A 25,094-nucleotide genomic window follows, 5' to 3' on the forward strand; every position below is an offset into this window, starting at 1 on the left:
TTGTTCTCATCCTGAGCAGTGTGTGCATCTTGGGTACCTGCCAAATCCAAGCACCATGTGCACATGCGGGCATGCTGTCCTGTCTCCCTTCCTTTCTCATCAATCTTTCCTGTGCTTGTCCTCTTTCCCTTCCATTTTGAATCTTGCCTGGAGAACCAGATTCATGTTCTTCTGCAGTGCTCTTGGGAGCCTCTTCGCTGGGGCAGCTGATGCTTGCGGGGCCCTTCCCTTGGGCAAGTGCTCAGCAGCTGGACTTGCTGAGAGCATGAGCAGGGCCCAGCTCCCTGCAGAACGTACTGGTCTTCCAGCATTGGGAACCCTTATTTTATGGTTTTGTAGAATACTTGGCATGAGTTTTGCCTTTCCCTGATTTTAGTGGTAGCTGAATTACCTTGCTAGCTCCTTCCTTCCCCCAGGTTCCTCAAGGTGAGAGGCAAAGAGAGTCATGGATGCTGTTTAATGTGAAGGCACTTATTAATGCTTAAACTCAAATATGTCGCTGCTTTTATTTTGTCTAATAATAGGGTTTATTGTCACAGCTGTCTTGAGGTCCATGCTCAGCTCCAAAGCGTGTTTCATCAGTTATTGTTGCTCGTATACTTCCCTTATGGAGGGGTTTTTAAATCCATGAGTGGGTTTGTGGGTTTGCTCTATCAACATCCAAGAGCTTCTTCGTGCTTAAATTATTCTTGAATGGAAGAATACTGTACTGTAGTTGCAGCAATGTTTGTGTGCAGGTGAAAAGCACCTTACCAATGCTCGTGGCAAAATAGCTTGAAATGGCCTGGTTGGATTGCTAGAAAGTTCTCGTTAGCAAGAGGAAGCTGGGCATACCTAGGTGATGCTGGAGGGAGATCAGCATGCATAAAGTGAGTTTTGGAACTGAGTAAGGATCACTAGGCACTGAAGTCCGGTAGTCTGCAGAGAGAGTGCCCTAAACACATACCATCTATGAAAACGGGCCTTTCTGTAAGGTGGGTGAAGCTCCTGCCTCGCCTCGGTGTGAGAACAGGAGGCAGCATCTCCCGCCCGCAGTGCGCTGCTCTCTGCCTCCCTTGGGAAGGAGTACAAAGCGCTGTGGCTCTAGGTGTGGTCAGAGCCTCTTCAGATAGTCTGCTGCTACTCGTGCACTGCAATAAAAAGAAGCACTACCGAAATACTGGCAACCCTGTTTATTCCAGCCTTTGTATTAATGATTTCGGTAGAGCCTGTGACCTTACCAAACATGAATAGATCCCTGGTAACCCGAGACCAGGAGTAATATTATTTTAAGCAGGAAGTAAAGCTCTGAAGCAGACTTGTCCTTTTATACATATCATACGTGTGACAGCAGAGCTGCATTTAGAGCTGAAAGGGGATAAAATCCCTGAGGAGACTGATTGCACCTGGTTTATTTTTAACGAATGTACTAGGGGATATTGAGCCTGAGTTCCTAGACTTGGGGCAGTCTTAAATTCAGACAATTTCCACTCTTCACCCCTGTGGAAAGGAAGATGGGCATCAACTGGGCTTCCAGCTAATTCCTGGGGATGATGAAAATGCACATGGATTCGGATTTTATTTTTTTTTTAACTTGCTCCTCCTTTAGCCTTTGGGTTGGGAGGGGAAATAATGGTTTTAGAACTCTTTGGCTGAATTTATGGTCTGGGTTCCCATGTGGGTTGTGACTGTTCATGCTGCCTGCATCTGCTTTTGTTGCAAAACTGCTCATCTGCTCAATAAAACTAGAATCAAGGCAAGACAGATTGCTACCTGATTGTCATCCCCAGTGGCCCAAACTGGGCAAAGACCAGCTGGACAGACATCAGAGTACTCAGTAGGGATGTGTTTTGTGTATGAAGGTTTTTATTTGCTGTTCATCCTTACTTGAAAAGCCTTGTTTGTCTTGTGCCTCGGCATGGTTCAAACTGTGCTCCCTTGTTGTGAAAGGTACAAATGCAGCTTCTGTTGGGTTTTTGTTTTTAGAAGGAAGAACTCTGGCTCCCGAACTCTTAACTTGTGCAGGGTATCAGGAGACACTACTGTCTTCTGCCGCACCTCTTGCTTGCTGTTCATGCCGTGGTGTATGAAACTTGGAGCTAGGACAGGCCCCTGGCGGAACTGTGGCAAGCCGTGAGCAGCCTGATCGGCCGCTCCCTGTGACTGGGGCAGCAACTTCCCAGTGCTCAGCAAGGTGTGAACCTGCTGGGGTGCCCAGCCCTTTTCCCCATTACTCACTGATGTGGTTGGCCTGTCCCAGTCCCTGCTGTCTCTGTGAAGAGTTGAATGATGCACTCATCCCTTGGCTGTGCTTTCCCGATGATGGCTTTTTTCCTTGACCTCCTCCAGATTAGGGTTTTTTTTTCTGCATTTATCATCTTCTTACCTCTTCTGATACAGATTTAATTAAAAAATGCTAATTTTAGTTTTTAATAAATACTGTTGTGAACATTTTGAGGGAACTGTTTTCTTCCGCTGTTATGCAATAACATGACAAGGGAGATGTAGGTGTAGCAGAAATGCTGGATGAATGTCCTATTGTTTGTGTCTTTTGTGTGTCTTTTGGCCTTAAAAAAAAAAAAAAAAAAAAGACATTTAGGAAACACACGCTGGCTTTCGACCTCATCTGAAGTGTCTGTTATTCATGTAAAGCAAAAATAATGCAGAAAAGCTAGACAAAAGCTAAATCACCTTTTCCAAGTCCTGTCATGTTGCATAGTGACTGCTGGACTGAGGACAAGTCCTCCTAAAGTCCCAAAAGCTTGTGAGGTCTGTCATGTTTGTTTTTTTTCTAGGCTAAGAAACCAGTGTGTAAGGAATGCATGACTCTTTTCTTCCCCTGTATTTATAGAGAGCCTGTCCTGGTAAGGTATCCTGCTGGATGCCAGTGCTCTCAGCCATCTTCGGGATGCTGGAACTGGACACTATGGGGCCAAAGGGTATTTGGTGCCCAGTTTGGGTATCAAGCAGTAATGGCTTGGTGAAATAAGCACTGTGGCTGAACTGTGTGGGTGATGGTTTGTCACAGGAGTGCGTAGAGGCCTGTGTTTCCCATTGCAGTGGTAAGCTGTGGCTTTTCAGGCAAGCTGGTAATGCCTGTTCCTGCATGCCTGTGTCTGACCTGCTTACCCTGGGCTTCTGACCATTGCTGAGGGCAGCGAGTGTCACTGCTTAACCCAACTGACTGGACACCCTGTCCACTTCCTCCCTGTTCCTTGTAGTGGTAGTGTCTCTCTGCTGTAGGACACTGGAGACCACTTCTGCATCTGCAATCTTTGCAGTCAGGAGCCCTGCAGGACTTGGATCCTGTAGAAGTGAGATAGTGCTCCCTGGGAAAACCCACCTGACTTGGCTTCTTCCCTGGGACAGGCTTTCTGTCACTGCAAGAGCGATGCCAGCCATGGTGGTGTGGCAGTAGCTGGAGCAGATGGTGCTGTTGTCATAATTTTAATTTCTATCCATGTGTTGAAACAGCACAAAATAACTTAAGAAATGAAGGCCCGATTTGAGAAGATACCTTGAATGTTTTCCTTGCCCTGAGAAAATCTCCTGCAACATTAGGGTCCACAGCACTTTCCCAGTTCTGTCGCATCCACTCTGGCTAGGATCACTTGGATTCGTAGGCTAGAGCTCTGGCATGAAGTTCTTTTATGTTTTATGTCTTCATTACTGTATCAGCATTGAATATTCACAGAACTTCTGTCACGGTGCAGCGAATGTTGTCAGCACTGTGAAATCAAAGAAAGAGGAGCAGCTGAGATCAAAGTAAGCAATAAACACATACCTTGTGTCTTGACAGTGCCTTTTTCAAGCCAGAGGCAATTCCTGGAGGGGCTCAAGGTGCAGCTGGATGGCAGCTGGTGCTGGCCTCCCACGCTTCCCCCTCTGCTACCTTGGTGCTCCAAAGCTGGGGTGAGATGACCCATAGCACTACTGTCACATACAGTTTCTGCCTGTGAGGGGTTCAGTTTCTGCTGGTTTAGTGCCTTGAACCACATTCCAGTGGGGTACTGGAGCAGTGCTGGTGGTGTAAGGAATAAGGACCAAGCAGTGTGATCTGGGCCTGGCTTGTCAAACTGCAGCCTTGTTCTACCAGTTCTGAGGCAGGAGCCTTGCTCTTCCGACCTTTCCACAATGAAAACGTCGCTGCTCTGAGGCCGGGGTACCACCTACTTATTTTTTTGGGCCCTTCCTGTGGAACTGCACCACGTGTACACATTACTGGTTTGGTTAAGGTGGAAAGTGATACCAAGTACCTAAATCTTCAAGTCCATTTACAGGTGTAAGTGAAGTTTTCTTCCCATAAAATTCTCTTAATTTTTGAGGCTTCTGGTTGCATGTTGATCTCTTTCCAGTGTCTGCATCATTTGAGCCTAGCACCAAACAGAGCAGCATCGTCTGCCTTTGCATATGGGAGCAGTAGCTAGTGTGCAGCCTGCTCACTGCTTGCACCGTGGCCAGCTGGCTACAGCAGCTCCTGGGAAGTGCAGGATGTGCAGCCTTCCAGCACAGGAAGGCTTAACCCTGCTTGCGTGTCCCTGGGGGCCCTAGCCCTGTGCACCGCAGCAAGGGTGGCTGTTTTCTCCTGCAGCAAAGAAAGAGAACATTCATGGGCCTGGCAGGAAGGCGGCCGAGTACTGCAGGGGGTTTTTCTCCTTGCAATGGACTCTGCAGTTTTTGCACTTAAATGCAGAACATTTAACTCCTTCAATGCAGAGTGTGCTGATGGTGTGTGAACTCTGCAGATGGCTCAGGGCTTGTCTTAGATCCCATGTTCACACCAGGTTTCAGATATCTCTCTAGCCCGTGGCTCTGGTGCACCAAATGGATGCTGTTGTATGTGTGCCACTACAAAAGCCTGCGGAGAAAGAAAATTAGCAGAGCTTTGGTTCTCTCGCTGGCAGACGTCTCTGCTGGGTCCTACAGCCCACGGCTGTGCTACAAAGCTGTAGGTTATAAAATGGAGACAGTGCTGGAGAGCTTGTGTGAGGATGAACAGCAGAGCTGCTTTCAAGGAGTCACTGTTCACTAACGTGCTAGAAACACCTTTATCTGGTGCTTTGGTTGATTGCGTCGCACACTTGCTAGGTGGGGTGAGCTCAGCTCCACGCTGTCTCATCACCCAGCATGGCTTTTTTGACCCTCCTGCTTGTTTGAGGGTGTTTGGTGTCTGTCTGGCTAATAAAGAGCGAGTTTTGGGGTATTTCTCAGCTTTTCAATTGACTGAATTGCATTTCGGGAGCTCTGTCTGGGAACCCAAGAAGGGTGTGACAGTGCTCAGTGTCCTACCAAATTGGCTGTGTTCAGGGAAATGGGGGTGATCTCGTCTGCATCTGTCGGCCTTCCCCTGCCCTGGGATGTGTTGTGGTACCCACTGGAGCATGAAATAAGTCCTGTCAGTTTGTTTCTGACCTCATAATAATGTAGAAAATTGTGATAACCATGAGAAACTGCTGGCCACACTACTAGTCCTGCTTGTGGTAGATTGCAAGCATCCACAGACCAGATGAGCCCTGCCAGGCTCCCTTTACCACTGACTGCTGTGTGAGAGGGACCTTCCTCAACTGCTTATCACGGGAACATCCTTTATAATTGTTCCACGTGAGCAACAGTGTGCAGCAGCTGTCAGTTAGTGGGGATGGATATCTTTTTCTTTCTTCAGGCAGTGCAGTCTCTCAGGAAAGCAGTTTCTTCTTCCTTATGGTGTAATTTGCCGGCCAAGGTAAAGGAGACTTTTGATGGGGCCCAGCACAGTTGTGCTGTTGACCATCCCAGTGACATTTCCAGGAACTTTTCTTTCCTCTTTTCTCTCTCCCCATCCAGGCACACATAAATGTTACTTTTCTGCTGTGGCTGGAAAGTAGCATGCTAAGAACACATTGACTTGTGTTTTCTTCCCTGATGGATTCTTTTTGGTGGCACTGGGTGGTCTGGGGGAGCAACTCCTCCCAGCAGCTGGAGAGAATGTCTAAGAACTTTGCCATGCATAGCAGTTCAGCCACATCTCAGCATGCAGCACAGCCTTTGAAAGGCAGTGCAAGGGAAATATTAGGCTTCCATTTTCTGTTAAGTAAATAATGATTGGTACAAGCCTGAATGCTGGTGAGCCCGCCTTAAAACCTGCAGCAGCAGGGAAGATGCTCTGATTTCCAGCAGGCTGGGCTGAGCCTGGGATGGGAAGAGTGAAAGAGAATTAGCTGGTAAATAAGATCTGCCTTCTCTTTGATCCGCTCTACATGTTCAACTGCTTAAAGGCTTCCCAACAAGCAGGATTTTGAAGGAGGAAGAATTTATCCACCCATAGACCATCCTATGGTTCTGTGACATGCAAGACTGCAAGATACTGCAGTAGGGGGTTGGGAAGAAATCCGAAGGTAGCCTAGTAAATCCCTGCCAAAGAGGCTTCTCTTCCTTCTATTCACAAAGAGCTTGCTGAACAGACAGGACAAGCTTTAAAACTAGTTGCTTCCTTTTTCTCTACTACATGGTAAGCCACTCTGATCAGAGTTTTAATCTAGCTAAAGTTAGTGGACTTAGAGACAGCTTGATCTTTGCATCATAGTATGGAATAAGAACGGCGATCCCGAGTGCTGACACCTCCCTGGGCAGCCATCGTCCTTAAACGCCCTCCTGTAAGCTCACAGAGGAAGCTGGGGCAGGAGCGGGGGCTGCTGTAATGGTTGGTTTTGACTTGGTCAGATAAGACAGGCAAAAAGCAAAAGGTAAGAAAGGGTAAAAGATCAAGGAAGGAAGGTAGTAATAGTGGCAGTGCTCAGGTTTCAGGTGAGACAAAGATGGAGCCCTGCTGCCCTTATGTCCCTGTCCTGTCCCTGAGGAGCTTCCTCTGGTTTCTCTACTCGGGTGCTGCTCCAGAGAGCCCTTCCTGAATGAGAGCAGCGCAGCTGGGAGCATGCAGGTTGTGGCATCTGTTGGAGCCTCGCTTCTGCTCTGGTTTGCCCCCAGCCTGCTCCATGACAAGCCTTTTCACCTCTGTTCCCCTTGCAGGGAATGTGGGAATAAGGATGTCTTTGGTAAACCACCTGGTGCTTCTGTCAGTAACAGTTGATGCAAGATTCAGAGTTAGTATTTCTACACTGCAAAACACTCGTGTATATTCCCAGCACATTCCTGTTCTTGGGAGAGGCCACGTTTGTGGTGCACTTTTATTTGGGCAGAGAAAAGACATGCAGGTAGAACCATTTCCTATCTCCTGGGTCCAGCTACTCTTGCAGTTTAGGCCGTGGGCTGGAGTTGTGTGCCTGGATAATCTGGTCTCCTAATTGCCACCCTGCTTGGAGGCAGCTGCTGAACTGGGCCTAAGCTGATTTGGGATGGCAAATTCTGTTAGTTTAATTCTCAGCAACACTGAGGAACTTGTCAGTTCGTGAGTATCCCTTGGCTTTTCTGTAGCCCCGAGCATGCCCTGGAGACCTTTGCCAGCTGGTGACCCTCATCAGTTAGCTTGCAGAGCCCTTGGCTGTGGAGAGGTTAGGTTTGTAAGGGCTGTTTACTGATGATTCCCTGAGCTATTGTGTCTTTGAATCCAGCTTGTCTGTTCCTTTTTGGTGCTGTTTGTACGGAGTCGTGGCATCTCAGTACTTGGGGTTTCCTTGCCCTGTTCCCACCCTCACCTTTCCCCATCTCCTTTCCAGATGTGGCAATATGTCATTAGCTGATGTGGGGGTTGTTTATTGCCTGGTCTCCGTAACCTTCAGGTCCCAAATGTGTGTGTGCATGAAGCCAGTGTGACCACTCTTGCTGTGATGAGGCTCCTGTGCCTCAAAGCTGTTCTGCTACGAACCCAAACCCATCTCACGTCTGCATGGAAGGTGGCCAGTCCCCAGAGAGAGGTGTCAAAAGTTCCAGGCTCCCAAGGAGTCACTTTAACATGGAAAAAACATGAAACAAAAAAAATAAATGAAGAAAGGTGCATTTTTGAGACTATTTCTTTTGCAACTCCCTCTTATTGTTCTGAGAGGCATTTGTCAGTCTTTGAACCTGAAGAAGTTTTTCTAGCCTTGTGACTAGATAACTTGAAACTTCAAGAAATTTCTCAACTCACTGAATATTAGGCAGTGCCTGCGATTAATGAGATCGCTGTCCATATTCCTTCCTCTGTCAGCTTCTTGGAAAAACAGTACTTGGAGGTGTACACAAAGGAGATGAAAAGAAAGTTGCTTATGAATTATGAAGATTCTTTCAGGGTGATGTTATTTCATGGAGCTGTCACTCCATTTTAATTAAGTAGTTCGTATGGAATGACGCTTTTTTTAAAACCCTTTAGGTGTTTGATCACCTATCAGAGGTAACAGATAGCTCATGTTGAATTTTCGTTTTCAAGTAACAGGAGTGGATGCTTACTGCCCTTACTGATTAAATAACGGAGGAGGAAGACACTGCTGCGGCTGAGTACAAGATACAATAGCCAAGAGGCTTTACTCTGCCCATGTCTGGAAATTAGCTGGGTGACTGCTTGGACACTGTGTGCTGGTGTAAAGATGGAGCTGCTCGGTTGGGCCCAGTGATGAGTACCAAAGTGTGCAAATCTAACTAGTATCTCTCAAAGCATTGCACTCGCCTTCTGCTGAAATTTCTCTTTCCTCTGTTTTCTTGCAATGTGTGGCTAGTAACCCCCCGCACCCAGCCGCAAACAGATCTGCCAACGCCTAGTTTATTTTGGGATTTGTGCGTATGTAAATCGAGCTATTAGTTCCCAAACTCGTGATCCCTGGAGCTGTGCTGTTTGAATTGCTGCAGATCGAGACTACTTCCTCTGTGATGGGGAATAATGCTGTGGCCGTTCAGAAACAGCGGCTGTCAGAGTGTGCCCTGTCGATCCTTGGGCTGCGGTTGTAGCCCTGTGTGTTACTGGGCTTACGGGTGAGTGGGGTGCAGCTGCTGACCCAGTTTCCTCGGTCGGGCATCGTGGGAGCACTCATCTCCTTGGCACCAGAAGGGTTGCAGGGATGCATTTTTGTGCTCCTTTGTGGCAGTGCTAATGATGTTGTCTGGCACAGATTACGCAAGGCTGAGCACCACCGAAGCACAGCTGTGTGGTCCCCAGCATCTGCTTTCTTCCCCCTTCACCACTGGGCCACTCTCAATAGGGTATGTTGTTTTCAGCCCTGGTTTTATTTACCTTTCATTGTGGAGAAACCTTTTGCCAAGGGATTAAGACTTTGGGGTGCTCAACTTAATTTGGGATCTAAATCTTCCCAGGCGGAGAGTGCTGGAGGCTTTGTGCGTGGTTTGCTGGTGGTTAGCCTGAGCGGCAGCAGAATGAGGGCTCTGCTGTGTCTTTGTGCTGGTGATGATGTGTCCTGACTGTGCTCCAGAAAGGCAGCTGGGGTGCCTGTTTGCTGGCTGTGCAAGAATTGCTGCTGCAGACTGGGCATGGGGCTGTCTGGAGCTGTGTGGCCTCGTGGTCTACAGCGCACAGGGGTCACCAGGCAGGAGAAACATGCTGCTTTACAGGAGAAGTTTCTTTCCAATGCCTGGAGCTGGTTTATGCCCTATAAGCAGGGATTAAATGTGTTCTAGCTGGGAACTTTTTATCTGTTTCGTTCATTTATTGATTTAATTTTCTTTTTAAATCCTGGTTTGCATAGGCCTTCCCTGTTCTCCTTCCCTCTTTATGAAATATTTGTAGCCATTGTTCAGTTCCTCTTGAAGGAGGGATGCAGCAGTCATTCCGTTTGGACCAGTTTTCACATGTGTGGGTTGTGCAAGGGCGGGGGATTACCATGAATTGAGCAGTTGGTTTTATTCGAAACAGTGCTGCCCCAGCTGTGCTGAAAAGCTACTAGAGTAGCTTTTACTTCTGCTGACAGACCAGACCAAGCCATTTTATTGATGCCTTTGAGCCTAACAAGCTATAAATTTGCAGGATGGGTAGTGGAAGAAGAGCAGTGCTTTTAATTTCTGGCTCAGTTCTCCTGGGCATGAATGTAAGACAGTGTCAGGGATATGGCTGCAATGTCTTGACTCATGGTCATGGCGTCTTGCAAATGAAGCCAGGTCAGACTGGCTGCGGGCTGGCACAGAGATCTTTGTGGCTGTTGGAAAAACGGCAGTACATGGTTTTGCAGGCATTGTGGGAGCCATTACATAAAGCAAATAGGCTTTACTGTCAGGTCTCTGCAACCTCCTCTGAGAGGAGTGATGTTGCTTTCAGTATCCTTGCCAAACTCCACAAGGAAAATTTTCCTTTTGAAACATCTTGTGGACCTGGAGCTGACTAACAGCTTTTGCTTCCTGGCCTAAACTGCAGTGCTCTTGATGGCTGTTGAAGGTTTGATCATTTCATACTGGATATGTGGTCCTGCGTGCTTTGGGCTCTTTGGGGTGAAAATTGCTGGTTTGGCTTTTAGCCCGTAACATTTTGTACAGCACAGGCCTGCAGTGACTGTGCAGGGCCAAGTTCAGCCGTGAAATGCTATTCAAATGCTTGAGAGTTGCTCCTGGTTGCTCAATGTTGAGTTTAGTTGGCTGAGTCATGGAGAAGTGCATCCCGAGTCTCCTGATGGCCTGAATGCCATGAGCTGCCCTGCACTGCCTCTGCTCTCCCGATGGATCCATGCACACCTCTGGCTCATCCCTGGTTACAGCAAACAGGAATATCTGCTCCTCTCTAGGTTACACGGCCTGAGGGTAGGGTTGGCAATATTCAACTCTCAAACCAGTTGGAGGCTTGGAGGCCAGTGTTTTGTAATCCTTTATCTCATTGGGAAAGCAGGTCCAAGACTGGGAGTGAAATAGGCTGTGTGCCAGCCTGCGTCTTGTCTTGACGCCGATGCGAAGGGCAAAGCAATTGCATTTGGTGGTATGAGGTGGCTGGGCTCTCACCAGTGGAACTCCCCTCCCGGACAAACTGGATATATTCAGGGATGCTCAGGCCCCTAAGTCACACATACAAACAGCAGAGGTGCTGGTGGGCTGAGCCTGCACTGCCAGAAATCAGCCTGTTTCTCCTGCTCCTGGCAACAAAAACTTTGTCCCCCTCCTTGCCTCATTGCACAGCTCAAAATGACTGCTCAGTACGCCTCCTCTCTCAAAAGGCGGGCTGAGGGTTTGAAAAATGTGAGGTTTGGAGGAGCTGTTAATTATGGGATAAGCCGTTGCTTTTTAGATAGTGTCCCTGGTTAACAAGAGTAGTTCTGCTGGAAATGGATAAGATTCTTAGGAGGGTTGGTGCGTTATCTGTCATGCAGAGGGTGCTGCCGAAGTTTTATCTCTGCACAGCTATCCTTGCTGTAATTATTCATTACTGAACCATTGCTTCAAGGTGGGGCTGGTTTTACACTTTTTAGAATATTTTAGAATATGTTTTCCCCTTAATGTTATGTTTTTCCCTAAGAGGGTTTTCCACTTCCCCTACTTGAAAAGAAAACCAAATGGGATTATCATTATAGACTTTTTTCAAAAATTTCAGACCGTCTTTGTTTAAGAAGTCTAATCTAGAATATGCAGTTTTAATAAGGTTTAAATTTTCTTTAGTCATATGAGTTTGTTACCTGAGTGAAAACCCAAAACAGAGCTGAGACTTTCACTCTAGAATAAGAGGGGTTTGCAAATAGGCAATTCAGTTTTGCTTTTTGGTTTCAACCAGACAGATCTGTCCCAAAACTGTATGCATCATCAGTACGGTTTCAAGTGAACGATACTTTTAGCTGACGTCTACAATGGATGAAAAAGGAGGAGGGAGAGAATGAAGTTCGGCATTTATTGGAGAGGCATAAAATGTCTTTATAGATGATGTTCCTGGCGAACAGGACCGTATGATTATATGGCCTGTGTATTTCAAATTCTGCTGGGAGAGCTTTGCAGCTTAGAGATAATGGTGGTGGTGGCTCACTTGTACTTACCGATTGAATTGCTTTGTGTGCTTAATGTTATTTATTTGCTTATCTGGTGCTGATGAAATTTCATCAGCCCTATTGTAATGGGTTTAAATCTCAGCCCTGCCAGGCTTCGGAGGGCAAGCTGTAGGAAATGCTTCCCGAGCCGCTTGTGAGAAAGGCATCTGTTGAATAGGCATTTCTTCAGCTAAAAGCAAGATGCTGTGGGAACCATGTTGGGAGCTCAATCCCAACCCTGCCCCGTGGCTCATGCCAGTTAGTTTTTGTTCCTCACCGCTGACTGCTGCACACAAGGGCTCAGACGCAGAGTGACTCTGCTCTTCTGCCTGTCATGCTGCAGACGTGGCGGGAGGACATTATGCTTCATCTGCTGGGAGGTGCTTCTGCAGCAAACTGGGCATCCGTCCCCAGAATCACCATGTCCAATTGAATGAGTGTCCAGCGCGTTTTGTAAGCTGCAGCCAGGTTTTGGGTGCTCTCAGGGGCCCACTGAGTGGTTTTTTTGATGGATCTTTGTGGCTTTTGGTCATGTTCTTGTAACAGAAAAGACTGCTCTTTCTCTCTTGTCTCTGAAAAACTAATGGCTACATCGTCCCGAGCCCACCTCCAGTCCCTTAGCTCTGAGGTGGCTACATCCTGCCATGCATAGAGCTCAGTGGGAACGGGGGCTGTGTCTGCCCCGCTGTGAGCAGCACAGCGTTAAAAGGCCTCCTTGCAAAGCTCAGCCAGCCAGCTTCTCTGAAAAACACCCGACCATTTCTTTGTGCTGAAAAGCCCTGGCACTGGCAGGTCAGCGGGAAGCAGGGTGACAGCCAGCCCTCGACCAGGCAGCCCTGCGCACCCGCCAGCAGATCCACCGGCCTTTGCTGAATCATGGCTTGCTGCTGCTGTGCCAGGGTGGCACAGATGCTAAATTCTGTGTTCAGAGGAAAAGTGGAAGATCCTTGGCTGTGTTGGGTGCTGTCCATGGAGCCAGCAGATGAGCCTCCGGCGGGTTATGTGAGCTCACTAGCTGTCAAGCCAGGAGTCCTCTCTGGATGGTGTCCCAGGAAATTCTTGTCCAAAGGCAAGAAAGGACTAAATGTATCTTTCCAGGGAGATTGGGGGAGACACTAATTGCTCTTTGCCAAAAAAACAGGTGGGAGGAAGAGAGAAAAGGAAACAGAATAAGGAAGCAGTAAGCCTCATTTAAGTCCAGTGAAGCAGACTTGTGAGGGGTTTTTTCCTCTGGGTCTGCAGTTGGGAAGCAAAGATGTTGGTATCTGTAAATGTTTAGTGAACTGGGCTGGGAGGACTGTTTGGGACCACCAGTTGTGAGTGAGGTATGGGTTGCTTCTCCCATCCATGTTTTCCTACCAACAGGCAGGGCACTGCATGGGGAAAACTGCTGTACCCAGTCCTGTGTGTGTGTTTGGGCTGGAGAGGTTGCTCTTCTGTGCATGCACACACAAATACACAAGAGCAGCACATTTGTGTGTCATTTTACACTCATGTTCGTGCCCAAGTTGCTTTTGTGGCCTGTACACCATTTTAATGTTAACGTATTTCAGTATTTCAGTGCTAAGTAGACCTGTAAATAATATCAAGCAACAGCCAGATGAGACCAGCATATAATCAATATGATCCTTTGAGCTCTGGGAGGAGGGCAGCCGTATGTCCAAATAATTAGGGCCCACTATTTGGGGGGCAAAAAATAGATAATTAATTCTTTCCTATTTTATATCTCCCATTTTTGTGGGTGATTTCCTTTCAGGGCAGTTCTCAAGCTTACTTGGTACAGTTCTGTCAAATGGCTTTGTTGCTGTCTCAGGCAGAAATTAGATTGCATAGTCATCTCGCTAAGGCTTAAAAAAAGCTGGGTGAGAGATCTGGTTACTAGCGTTGGAGTTTCTCTTGCGTAGTTCCATATATCCAGTTAATTTATTGCCAGCAAACAAAACCACATGAGTTTGCTTCTTTGCTGCTGGTAACCTGAGCTGCTTTGCTGGATTCATTTGCTCCTGACAGTCATGGCAAATGTGTGATTACCGTAATAGCTGGTTATTAATCACTGCCAATGGCCGTAATTATATCAACTATTAGGAAGTCAACTAAAAGCAATGTCTGTCCAACCAGCATGGAGAATGAGAAACAGTGTCCCTGCTTCACAGAAGCAGATAATATTTGTTTGCAACTTCATTTCCTTTTGCAGATAGATGCACATTAGAAAAATAACTGAATTTCAGCATCTTTCTACTGCTGCTGGTGTCCAGACCTATTTACTGTGCTTTTAGCTTTCTCAGCACTGCAAGAAGAATTCAGGGTTAAAGCAGCCGTTGTGCTGTCCTCTCAGACCCACAACCAAGTGAGACCCTCTTCTCTTAAGAGTCCCTGGTCCAAATCCATCTCTGGAGAGTCCCGTTTACCCCTGTATGTCACTTTTGGATTGCTTTTGGGATCAGTGTATCGTTATAGCTGTGTATCCCTGCTGGCTGTATCCACAGAGGTAGAAGGCATCCCTTCCTGCAGCAGCATTGCACCCTGCCAGCAAACACTTCTGTTGAGAGACTGATTGAATTGGCAAATGCAGAGTTTCGTGTGCAGCAGAAGTGTGTCAGCACTAAGCATGCTGCTCCTGGTGATTGCCTGTGACAAAACGGTGGCTGAGCTGTGTCCTGTGTGTGCCAGGATGGTCATTTTGCTTGGGACTTCTTAAATACCTGTGGAATTTTGATGTTGCAGCTGGGCAGAAGTTGCCTATATCCTTATTGTGATGGATGCAGTGACCGGCACATGCTGTTGCTTGTGCAGGTATAACTAAATATTCTCGTTGTTCACAAGGAACATTTGCTCCTTTATATGTCTTTTATGCAAAATTCATGTTTTCCTTTTGGCTCATGCCCATAGGTGAGTTTTTTCCATCCTTTTGAGTGTGGATTGCTGTGACCTCCTGTGTTGAGGCTTGGTGCTGCTCTGCCAAAGAGTGGTGTCTGGCTGGGACAGCCCTTTTAGATCTCAGTTTGGAGTGTTAGCATTCCCTCCCCGTTGTCCTCCTCTACTTGATGACTGTGGACATAGCATGCTCCTGGTGGATTTGGAGGCACTAGCGTTAGATGCTCCAGGGAATATTTCAGGACTGGTGTGAAACCCAGTAGCTAACGTGTATCTTGAGCTGTAACCTTCCGCAAACACAATGGTGTGATTTCAGGGCTCATCAGGAAAAAGGAACAAAGTAGATATATTGTTAGAGTGGCTGAAAAGATGGTTGGCTGGTGTTGGCTACTTGCTTGTGATAGGATGTTTAATAATCTTGGAAACTGGCTGACAAACCAGAATTGTCTTGTGGAGCAGTAGGTGGGAGCACACCAACTGGGCTTCAGATGAAGGTGTATTGTGTCGGGTTTTGCTTAATGCATGTTTGTTTTTTACTGTCCTCTTCAGGTAACTTTGCTGAGAGATGGCGGAGCAGCGTCAGGACGTCACCATGATGGAGGACCACGCAGCTGGCCAGGAGAAGCACATCCCCTCAGGTGAGCACCTCCAGGAGGACATGGTGTAAAGAAGAATCACCTAAATAGGGAGAGCGGGGCCAGCGTGGTGGTGCAAGGGGTCCTTGGGGACAGCCAGGAAGAGGGGATATGGTGTGTGTGGAAGGTTACTGTGGATCAGCTGGCTGCAGCCCACAAGATGCTGTGATGTTTGTAGTGGTGAGAAAATGCTTTGATATCATTGCCCAGCGAGAGCAGAGCAACCCCTAGTAACCAGACTGGTGATGACATTATTGCTGCAGCTTTGCAAATGTGTGTTTCTGTGTTCACTTCTCAGTTTGCTATAAAAATACAGCACCGCTTTTATTTGGAGACACAGCTCAAGGATGCTGCTTGCTGCCTGCTTTTCTCACCTGCACAGGGAGATGGGGAGAACTGAACAGAGAGCTCTGGGAGCAGGGGCTATGCAAGAGTCTTTCGCCCCATATTTCAGACCTGCATTTCTCAAGAAGCCTTTCCTTTCTCATTCCACTATGCTCCATAGCTGAGCTTGGAAACCCACATAATGCCAGAAAACCTGGTGGGACTCACTCCCAACTATGCTCCATATAAACATCATCTCAGTTTTCTTTTCTTGAGGTGCTTTGGACACACCTTACACCAGATAAATGGATTGCCTCTGTCCTGGAGAGAATTCATAGCATCCATTCATCCTGGGTTCTGTAATGCATTTCAGTCTGATAGCTCCTCTCAGCTTGTAGCCTCAGCTTGGCACATCACAGGTTCCCAGGGATTTTGCTTATGCTGGTTTGAATCTTCTTTTCCAAGTTGTTTTCTCCAGTTCTCATTTTATTTGCCCAGAATCCTTGCAGAGAGGAAACCTGTGCCTCTTGCCCTGCTCTTCCAAAACGTGACTTTTGCAACCAGGTGTTTGCACAGTATGCTATGTGCTACACCAAGCCCTTTACAAAGACTTGCTGGTTTGCAATGGTTAGAATTAATGCATCATGGAAGTGTTCACTAGCCTGCTCTGGGATGGAGGCTAATGGCTCCAGAAAAGGCAGAGAGGACAACAGTGACTCCGAAGTTGTACATCTTTTCTGCTCTACTTTGCTAAGGTCTCCTTTCCTGCTTGTGCCATGCTTTGCTGTTTCTGGCTGTCCAGCTCACTGGGCTTTTCTTTTGCTGATGGGTTCCTGCTTGTTCCTTTTGGTGATGACACTGGTGCTTTTGGTTCGCATTTTCACACTTTGCTTGCTTATTAGTTCAGGTGTTTTGTATTCTCCAATTACAGTTTCTTGCTGCTGTGGAGCTGGGCAATCAGAGTTTGTAACACACAGGCCATAATTTGTAGCCAAGGGCTTGTTCTAAGTATTTGAATGTTTTCCAGGCTATCCCCTTCAGATACCAGTCGATGATGGATCGGATGAGCCTGTTTCTGAAACATCTGACGCTAAGAGCACCCCAACTACGGAAGGTGGGAGCTCTTTGACTTACTGCTTTGAAACCATGATGGATGGGGTCGTGGTAAACCTTGCCGAAAGACTTGCCATGTTCTGATGGGGTTTCTCAGGAGGAGTGTCTGCATCCTTGGACAAATGCTCTTCATTAGTCTCATCCCAAGTGATGTTTGCCACTCTGCAGAATGAGATAATGAGCTTTAAAGGTGGAGAGTGGGTTGGAAGGCAAGAGAAGGTGAAGTGTTTATTATAGTTCAGGAAGTTGCTTGTGGTTTGTTTCCTGAAGATTCAGACAGTCACTGCAAGATCCTGTTAGCTCAGTGCAGCCGGGAGCAATCCCATGTCGTGTGCTCCCAAGGCCAGCAGTTTGCATTATTGTGCTCCCCCAAGATACTGACAGCCCGTCCTGGTTGCTGTGTTCCCTTTCAGAGTTAGCTGTACCTCATAGCTCTTTTTTTGCCCCCTCTGTATTTACATGTTCGTTAGTACAGCATGATTCATGCTGGAATGATGAGATGGGCAGAGTCTATACATAAAACAAGACTTTGTGCTGATATAAAGGCCATATTGGTAGGACTCGGGGCATATCTGTGCTGCTCTGGAGTGTTACCTGAATGCCATGTTTGTAGAAAGAATCTAATTCCAAAGTGGTCTAGAGACCTGTTCACCTTTTTAATTAACTACACTTTGTGTGTTCCTCTAGCTGCTTTAATCCCAAGTGTCTGCCTCTTGGAGACTTTAGTAAAGGCATTAGTTTGCAAAATTTATCTAAAATAAAGGTGAATGGAGGTGCTGGCCAGTTCCATCCCTGTTCCACTGGAGGTGTGGGCTGGCTGGTCATCTGTGAAGCAGCTCTGTTCCTATGTATGTGGCTCAAGAAATCAGTATGTAAAACCTGGCTGGTGCAGAAGCAGGTGTTCTCCTGCTTTCCAGTTGATTTGGGACTGTCATGACAAGCAGACATCCCTCTGGTGGATGGAGCTAGGTATCTGTCTGTCTCAGAGCTGCCCAGAGTGCGACGCAGTTGCAGTGCTTGGGTGGTGTATGAAGGTATCCGATGGGAGCTGCTCTTTGCTGGTCCAGACCAGTGATGTCCCCATGCAGAAAGCATTGTCACACATGCAGATCAGGCTGTCTTTGTGCATTTTCAGACGATGGTTATGGTAAAGCCTTCAGCTGCATAAGGAGTACACTGGAGATGTGTGGCTTGTGTGGCAGAGGGGACAGCTCATGATGTCCCTGCGATACTGGCTTTACTATGTCATGCTCAGTTGTCTCCCTCCACAAGCACTGGCTCAAGGGAGGGAGTCAGCTGCTTTTCTGAGCAGACTTCTTCAAGCATGTCCTGGCCTTCACAGGGTTTTGCCACTCAACAGCTATGTGAAAGCTGCGTTGTTTTTCAGATGCCACAGCACCTTTAGTGGAGGAAGGAGACCACGAGGATCAGGGTGGTGTCGAACAGCATGGGGAGATCCCGGAAGGAACCACAGGTGAGGGAGACCAAGGTGCAGCTTCATCCCTTGATGCAGTCAGAGCAGAGAGCTGGACTGGTTAGTGCTTAAAAATAACACTGCAAAACCTCTCGCAGGCATGCTTTGCTCCTGGTGCGTGCTTCTTTCTTCTCCGTGGCTTGCGGGAATAATTCCTAGCTTACAATTGTCCTCTTGCTTTCCCCATCCTGGAGGAAACTCTCAGCCTTTTCTTCTCTCTTTCTCAGCTCCACATCTGACAGTCTTTCTATTTAGTGTCTGTGGTGGCTTTGCCTCCCATCTCCTGGCTGAGCACTTACCTGCAGATCCCAGTCATCTCTGCCCCTCTGCCAGCAGCCCCACTTTGCTGGCGAGGCAAGGTGGTCACCGCAGGACTTTGCTGCTTGTCTCATGGGTGCTCTCGCTCAGCCCAGCCCATGCGGTTGTCTTTGAAGCAGCAGGTGAAAACCAGGCCACTGCAGCAGTTCTGTGGCTGCCGGCACATCTTAGGGATAACGCAGAGGAAGTGAAGTGGCTAATTTGGCCTGAATGCTCTGTGGGGAATAACGGCACCTGGGCCTGGTTTCCCAGGAAGGGATGGGGGCCTTTCAGAGACAGAGTAAGAAGGGAGTGAGCTGCAGCAGTGCTGTGTGTGTACAAGAGGGGAGGAGCTCCTGGGAGAGTCAGGTCTGTATGTGGAAGAGTGAGTATGTGTCCCCTGTGTGGCAGCCACTGGCTTTTCCTGGAAGCATCAGGCAGGACCTGAGAAAGGTAGTGGGTGAAAATGGGCTTCTGCCAATGCCTGAATGCTGAAACAAGCCCACAGCACTCTCCCTCGGGCAGCCAGATTGTCTATCCTGCATCCAGTCCCCAGGCTGCTGGTGGAGCCCTGGGCTGAAAGGCATAGTGGGTCGCTGTTGGAAGAAGGGTTCGCCAGAGTCAAGAAGATGCTCAATATGAGTTATGCATCTTGCTCAACTTTATTAGTTTCTAACACTACCTATATAAAACCGATACACATGCATATTCATAAAGCAGAAATATAGTTGGTTAGTAGTCTCTAAACACGTGTGGTTCTCACACCCCTAATTATCATGACTAAAATAAGCATTTTATCCATGTAGCTAATTGTGTTGCTGTGCTTCAGCCTTGTAGTTTGTTACTCCCTATTTTCCCATACCGGTCCCTATCTCTCTTGGCCCTGCACCTGCTTTCCCAGCAGCTGTAGCTTGTTACAGCCACGGCCTGTTGGCACAACATAATTACTTGGTCTCAGGATTCAAGAATTGCTGAAGGCTACCTCTCTTGTTAACTTCAGCACAGCAACTTCAGTACAATTCTGATTACAGGCCTATTCTAATACCAGGCCTGGATTGTGCAGATCTTCAGAGATTCTAAGGCCACGCTTCTGCAGCCATTCTTCTACAGGTCGCCTGCTAGCAAGGATGCGCAGTCTCTGGTTCAAGATCTGACTGTACCAGGGAGCCAGGAAGAAGCAGTGTGTCCTGAACTCTTGGTATATAAATCCACAAGTAGGGACATAAATCCACAAGTAGGGCTATAAATCCACAAGTTGCCCTGCTCCTTAACAGCCTGTTTTCTGCACCTCTGCCTGAAGGAGCTTGTACTAACCTGCCACCCAGGACACGTGAGTTGTTGAAACACTCCTCCAGTCTGGTACAGCATGGGCTGAATAGATCTACCTAGATCCATTGTCATTGTGGGTTGATTGCCTTTCTGACACTGCCCTGCTCATAATACAGCGCTGATGGGCAGAATTGACAGTGAGGTAATTCTCCAGATGCATGCTTAAACTTAATTCTTGTTTTGATCATGTTTTTCCCTTCTTTCTCTGAACTGGGACCAGCTGAAGAGGCAGGTGTAGGAGCCACTCCCAACCTGGAGGACCACGCTGCAGGAGATGCTGCTCAAGGTTAGTGAATCATCTGTCACTGGGGTCCAGTTACTGCTACCCACATGTGTGACTGGTTGCTAGTGGCTTGGGAATTGGCTTGGGAATTTTCTTCTGTAATGCAAATGCTCTGCACTGTACGAGCAGTTGGGCTGTTCTCCCTGTTCCTGACAGGGGAGGATCATACATGCTTTGAATGTTCTGACATACTCATTTCAGGGAACTGCAGCTTTTCATGCACCACATTGTCTCTCAAATGACTGAAGCCTTGGTGCTTGTTTGTCCAGTTGCAAAACAGGGCATCCCCCAGGCTAGAAATGGTAATGAACAGAGCTGGGATGGTGCAGTTAGCCAGGAGGAACTGCTCAGTGTTGAACAGTCAGTTTTGGGCCCTGCATGTCACACATCAAATAAGTACATTTGTGTCTCTTTCTAATGTTAAACGTGTCTCAAACCTACTCACTGAAGCCCTGAGTTTTTAACATTATGGGTGTTTTTTTCTCATCCTGGTCTTAGGGATGCCAGGCATGGTGGACAGTGAGTGTTTTTAGAGCATTGATTATGTGACTGCTCAAATGAGCCAAAAAATTATCCAGGGACCTCTTGGCTACCTGGAAGGCCTCTCTTGACTCTGCTCAGTTCAGACTTGATGGAAAACTTCAGGATGAGGTTTTCCCAAAGCACCCAGTGCTGGCTTAATTCTGTTCCCAATGGGGCAGACTTAAGGGTTCAAACTCATTTTGATACTGCTGTCTTGCTAGGACTTACACACCATAATGCTAATTTTGTGTGCTCTTTAAAATCTTAGTTAAACCCCGTTTTGTAAGGTAGTTCTCTGTGCAGTTGCTTGGGCAGCGTCTTTCCTCCTCCTGGCTGCATTAGTGCATTTACAGAAATCCATGTCTTTTAAAGAAGTAAATAGGTCTTTGCGTTTTCAGCTCAGGGCAGAATTCAGTCTTTGCTTTCCAGATACAGATGAGCACAGTTATGTGCAGTCTGCTCCCCACAATCAAAATAAAATCTTTGCTTGCCTGTCCAGTGGTTCTTGGACTAGCAAGTCTTCTGTATTATAAACAGTGGCACCGTTACAAAAAAGAAACCAAGATTATTAGCAGGAGGGCAGTGAGGTTCTCTCTTCTGTCTGCCCTGTTCAGTCTGGTTCTAGCTGCTGTTTCTCACCAGATTTTTCATAAGACCTTTCTGTACCGTCCTGGGATCTTTCAGCTGTCAGATATGGGGACGTGCAGCTAGCTGGAGCTCGGATATAACCTATATATGACATTTCTAGGTTCTTATTTAAATTGTGACTTCCCTGAAAGTGGACTTGTAATAATGTGCTGCTTCCTTTTAATGGCTCTCTTTGATTTGGAGGAAAATGTGATTATCAATACACACACAGTGTCTTGGATATCTCATTACTAGCTACCTTCATTTTTCGTGTTGTGGAATTTGAAAAAACGATCTTTGCAGTGACAGTGGAGTGTGCTAAAATGCTTTTGGAATCTGAGGTGGAGAAGCGCCTTCTGATTCACAGTTTGTGCTGTGCTGACATTCTGCCAGCTCTTGACCTTGTGCTGCACGTTTGCCTCAGAACCCTCAACAGGTCCTGGAGTATGGAAATACAGCTAATGAACTGACTGTCCACATCTCTGCACTGGTGGTTGCTAATGGTCATGCTGTTCATTTGCAGAAGAAATGAGCCAGGATGACCTGCTGGCTGCTGCATAAACATCCCTCAAATCCCTGTGGTTATAAAAGGTGTTTCTTGATGCCACATTTCAAATATTACCTGCCAATACTTGCCAATTTTAAGATTTCTCTGAAACCACAGTTTTGGAGGTCTTTGTGTGGTAGTTTCACTCAACCATTATATTCTCTTAAAATGGGGAGAACGGTGATAAAAGACCAAGTCAGTCTTGACTTCTTTTCTTGGTTTAATTTTATTAATCTACACAAAGCAACAATTGAAATATTAGTACTGAAATGCTCTGATCTAGGCTCTAGTTTATCTGATGAGTGCTCAAAAAGATTGAAGAGTATATGAACCTGAACAAATTCATGATATAAGATGTGAGTTCTTACTAGGGCAGTTGACCTTAAAGCAGTTTACCTATGTTCAGGGTGAATTCTCCATTGCTCAGTGCGTCTTCGCTTCACTTGAATGAAATTCTAACAGAAAAGCTCCAGCTTAACTAGACTATATGGCTTAATGCAGCAATTGTTGTGTGAAATTGTAAAGGTCTGCGTCATGCATGAGATCAGCGATAGAACAGAATTCTCTCTTTTATCCAAAACCAAAACCAGCAACAACAACAACAACAAAAAAAAGATCAGTGTTTCTGTGACCTTAAGTTTTGGGTTTTAAATGTCACACTTTCTACTCTGCTCAAATGGTGGCAGCAGCAGTGCTGGAGATCTCATTAGTCTGAGTGGGTGCACAGTCCAAAATTGCTGTGACGGTGTGGCTACAGCCACGTTTTTGCTTATAGTCCTTTCCACTGAGGCTGTCTGCTCCACTGGCTGTTGAAACACGCAGCAATAAGACAGGAGACATAGAGGTGCCCTTCCCCAAGCTCATGAGCAGTAGAAATGATCTGGAGAACAAAGCACAGATGGTTTGAGCTCTGAGAGGGCATAAATGGCACCATGTCTGCATGAGCATCTCCTGCAAGGGCAGAGAGGACTGTAGGGATTTTGTAAGCCTGTGAAGGAGGGGAGCGTGTCAGGCATGTTTTGTTCAGGCCTTTGAGGCAAGGAGAGGTGGTCACTGACCAGCAAACTGATGGTCCAGTGGTGGTGTTAGATTAGAAAGTGGTATGTTCTTGGCTTCTGAAAATCTTTATAGCTGATCCAGCTCGTAGAGCACGGGTGCAGCAGATGTTGGTTGTTGAACACCCCAGTCACCTCCGAGACCGGGTCCAGGGAGCAGTCTGGTCTCCCGCGTGGTGTGGCTGTCACTGTTTCCAATTCCTGTGGGGATCAGAGTTTCATTAATGGCAAAAGCCACTGTAGAAGTGAGTTACCTGTTCAATGCGGCAGTGTGGGACTTGCTTTAATCCTCTAGACTGATAGTAGAAATCTGTAGTCTCTCTTCAGCATTACATGACTGACTACCTATGTGACATGCCTGTTCTAATTGTTTGCCCATGCTTCATACCCTGCATCTTGAACTCCAGGGGAGCTGAGCTCTCCAAAGCTACAGCCTGGCCCTCAGGAGCATGTAGGAGATGCAATAAAAAAAGAAAGCCAGCTCACAAAGCAGGTAGCTGGGGTTCTTCAGCAGCCTCTTCTGTCGCGTGAAATGAAGGCTACAACAGCAGCTCCCACCAGGATAGAGGTCACCATCCCAATACCCTTGGATATGTATGAAGACTCCAGACCATCTGAAGACAGCAATGAGTTGTGGGATCATCGGGGCAGAGAAGGCATTGGTGTGGTTCCTGCGCTGGGTCGTGATGTGTGCACTGAGGGGCTGGCAGGAGCAGGTGGCCCAGATGACTCCCATATTAAAGATGGGCCATCTCCTTTATATACTAGAGCCCCATTAAAAGAAGATGCCAGTAGACAGGAAAGAGATGAGGACCGTGATATTGATGAAACTTCTGAACAGGATTTGCTTTCCCTGGTGAGGCAGCATGTTTCACCAGGACCTGAAATGGGCTTGCGTCCAGCAACAGCCAAGGAAACTCTTGAAGAATGTGCCTTTGGAGAGAACGAGTCTAAAGATGTCCTCAGAGATGTTCCAAGAGGCGCACTTCTTGTTGAAACTGAATCACACAAAGCAGGAGAGGACCAAGAGGGGAGGAGACAGTCATTGGGTGGTAAAGAAGATACAGCTGTCACCCCGTCAGAGCCTTCTGAAATCATCTCCCAGAAAGAAGCTAAGCCTGGGGAAGGAGAAGATTCTGGACCCTTGCTAGAAACAGCTCAGCTCCCCGCTGAATTAAAAGATGATGTGAAAGACGAAGGTACTCCTTTGGCAGAGGCTGTGCCAGATACAGGAGAACGTCGAACGCCCAAGAAGAAACCTTGTGCCCATGTTGCAGATAAAGCCATCAGTCGTGTCCCCCTCCTAAAAGGTGTGTGCACCGTTTGCCTGCCCTGAGCTCATGTTGCCGGTGGCTTGCTTACAACAAGGCTGCCTGAACCAGTACTTCAGCTTGCTGCCACCTCTTGAATCCTGCTGCTTGGGAGATGGCCTGGACCTTTGCTGTGAACTGATCTACAAAGCGCCACTGCTTCTCCCTCCCTCTCCTTCCTTCTTTAGTTTAATCCTGGATGTCCTGGCATATGTAACAGACCCTTACGCTTCAGTTTTGCGTCCCTTGCATGGTGCTGCCATGTCCCCAATCATGCTTTGTTCACCTGTTTTTATTTTGACTTCCTTGGATTTGTGGGGTGGGCAGTTTACTTCCCGCCCAGCACCTTCCCAGAGAAGATGAAGACCAGATGAACATTCTTCTGGCATGTTGGAGTGGGTCTAACCTGGTGCACGCTGCAGCTTGTTCCAGCAAGACACATGCCATCTGGTTTGCATGTGTCCACTGTCTGATCCAATAACTCTTTGCATTGGCATTCCTAAAGAGGAGGGAGGAGGATGAAGGCAGGGAGGTGGCAGGTCTAACCATGGAAAAGGCCTCACGTTGGTCCTGTTTCTTGTAAAACCCACTGCTAACTGCTGTTGGAGGCAAAGTCTGCAGCTAGCCGGACCTTTGCCTGCTGCAGGGCATGTCCAGTGCTCTCACAAAGCATCCAGCTCCCATCTCAGTTCTGGACGGCATGTCCCTGGGTGGTTCAACACAATGGCTGTATTTGGGGTGTTCTGTGGGAGCTGCGGGGGTGTGCGTAGGCCTGGCTCTTGGGTGCATCTAACTGCATGTGCCGCTAGGCTAGGCTAGGCTGGGGGCGCGGTCAGGTCAGACCCTGGAGCGGCTGTGCTCGTGCAGCAA

At 47.4% G+C, this 25,094-nt stretch overlaps 1 protein-coding gene across 4 annotated transcripts in view; it reads left to right on the forward strand.

The window, feature by feature from the left end:
- Nucleotides 1-25,094, forward strand: part of MAPT (microtubule associated protein tau) — a 52,934-nt gene that overhangs the window by 8,320 nt on the left and 19,520 nt on the right. For 3 of the 4 annotated variants that reach the window (XM_055697834.1, XM_055697836.1, XM_055697837.1), the window contains exons 2-5: nucleotides 15,258-15,346; nucleotides 16,695-16,781; nucleotides 18,168-18,254; nucleotides 20,101-20,166. In XM_055697834.1, coding sequence (XP_055553809.1) covers nucleotides 15,274-15,346; nucleotides 16,695-16,781; nucleotides 18,168-18,254; nucleotides 20,101-20,166 — 313 coding nt within the window. In that variant the 5' untranslated portion in view covers nucleotides 15,258-15,273. Of the gene's footprint in view, nucleotides 1-15,257; nucleotides 15,347-16,694; nucleotides 16,782-18,167; nucleotides 18,255-20,100; nucleotides 20,167-23,315; nucleotides 24,225-25,094 lie in introns of all 4 variants that reach the window. The other variant, XM_055697838.1, reaches the window with a different exon arrangement.

Source organism: Falco cherrug, chromosome 20 (genome assembly GCF_023634085.1).
Source record: "Falco cherrug isolate bFalChe1 chromosome 20, bFalChe1.pri, whole genome shotgun sequence".
Classification (NCBI taxonomy): Eukaryota; Metazoa; Chordata; class Aves; order Falconiformes; family Falconidae; genus Falco; species Falco cherrug.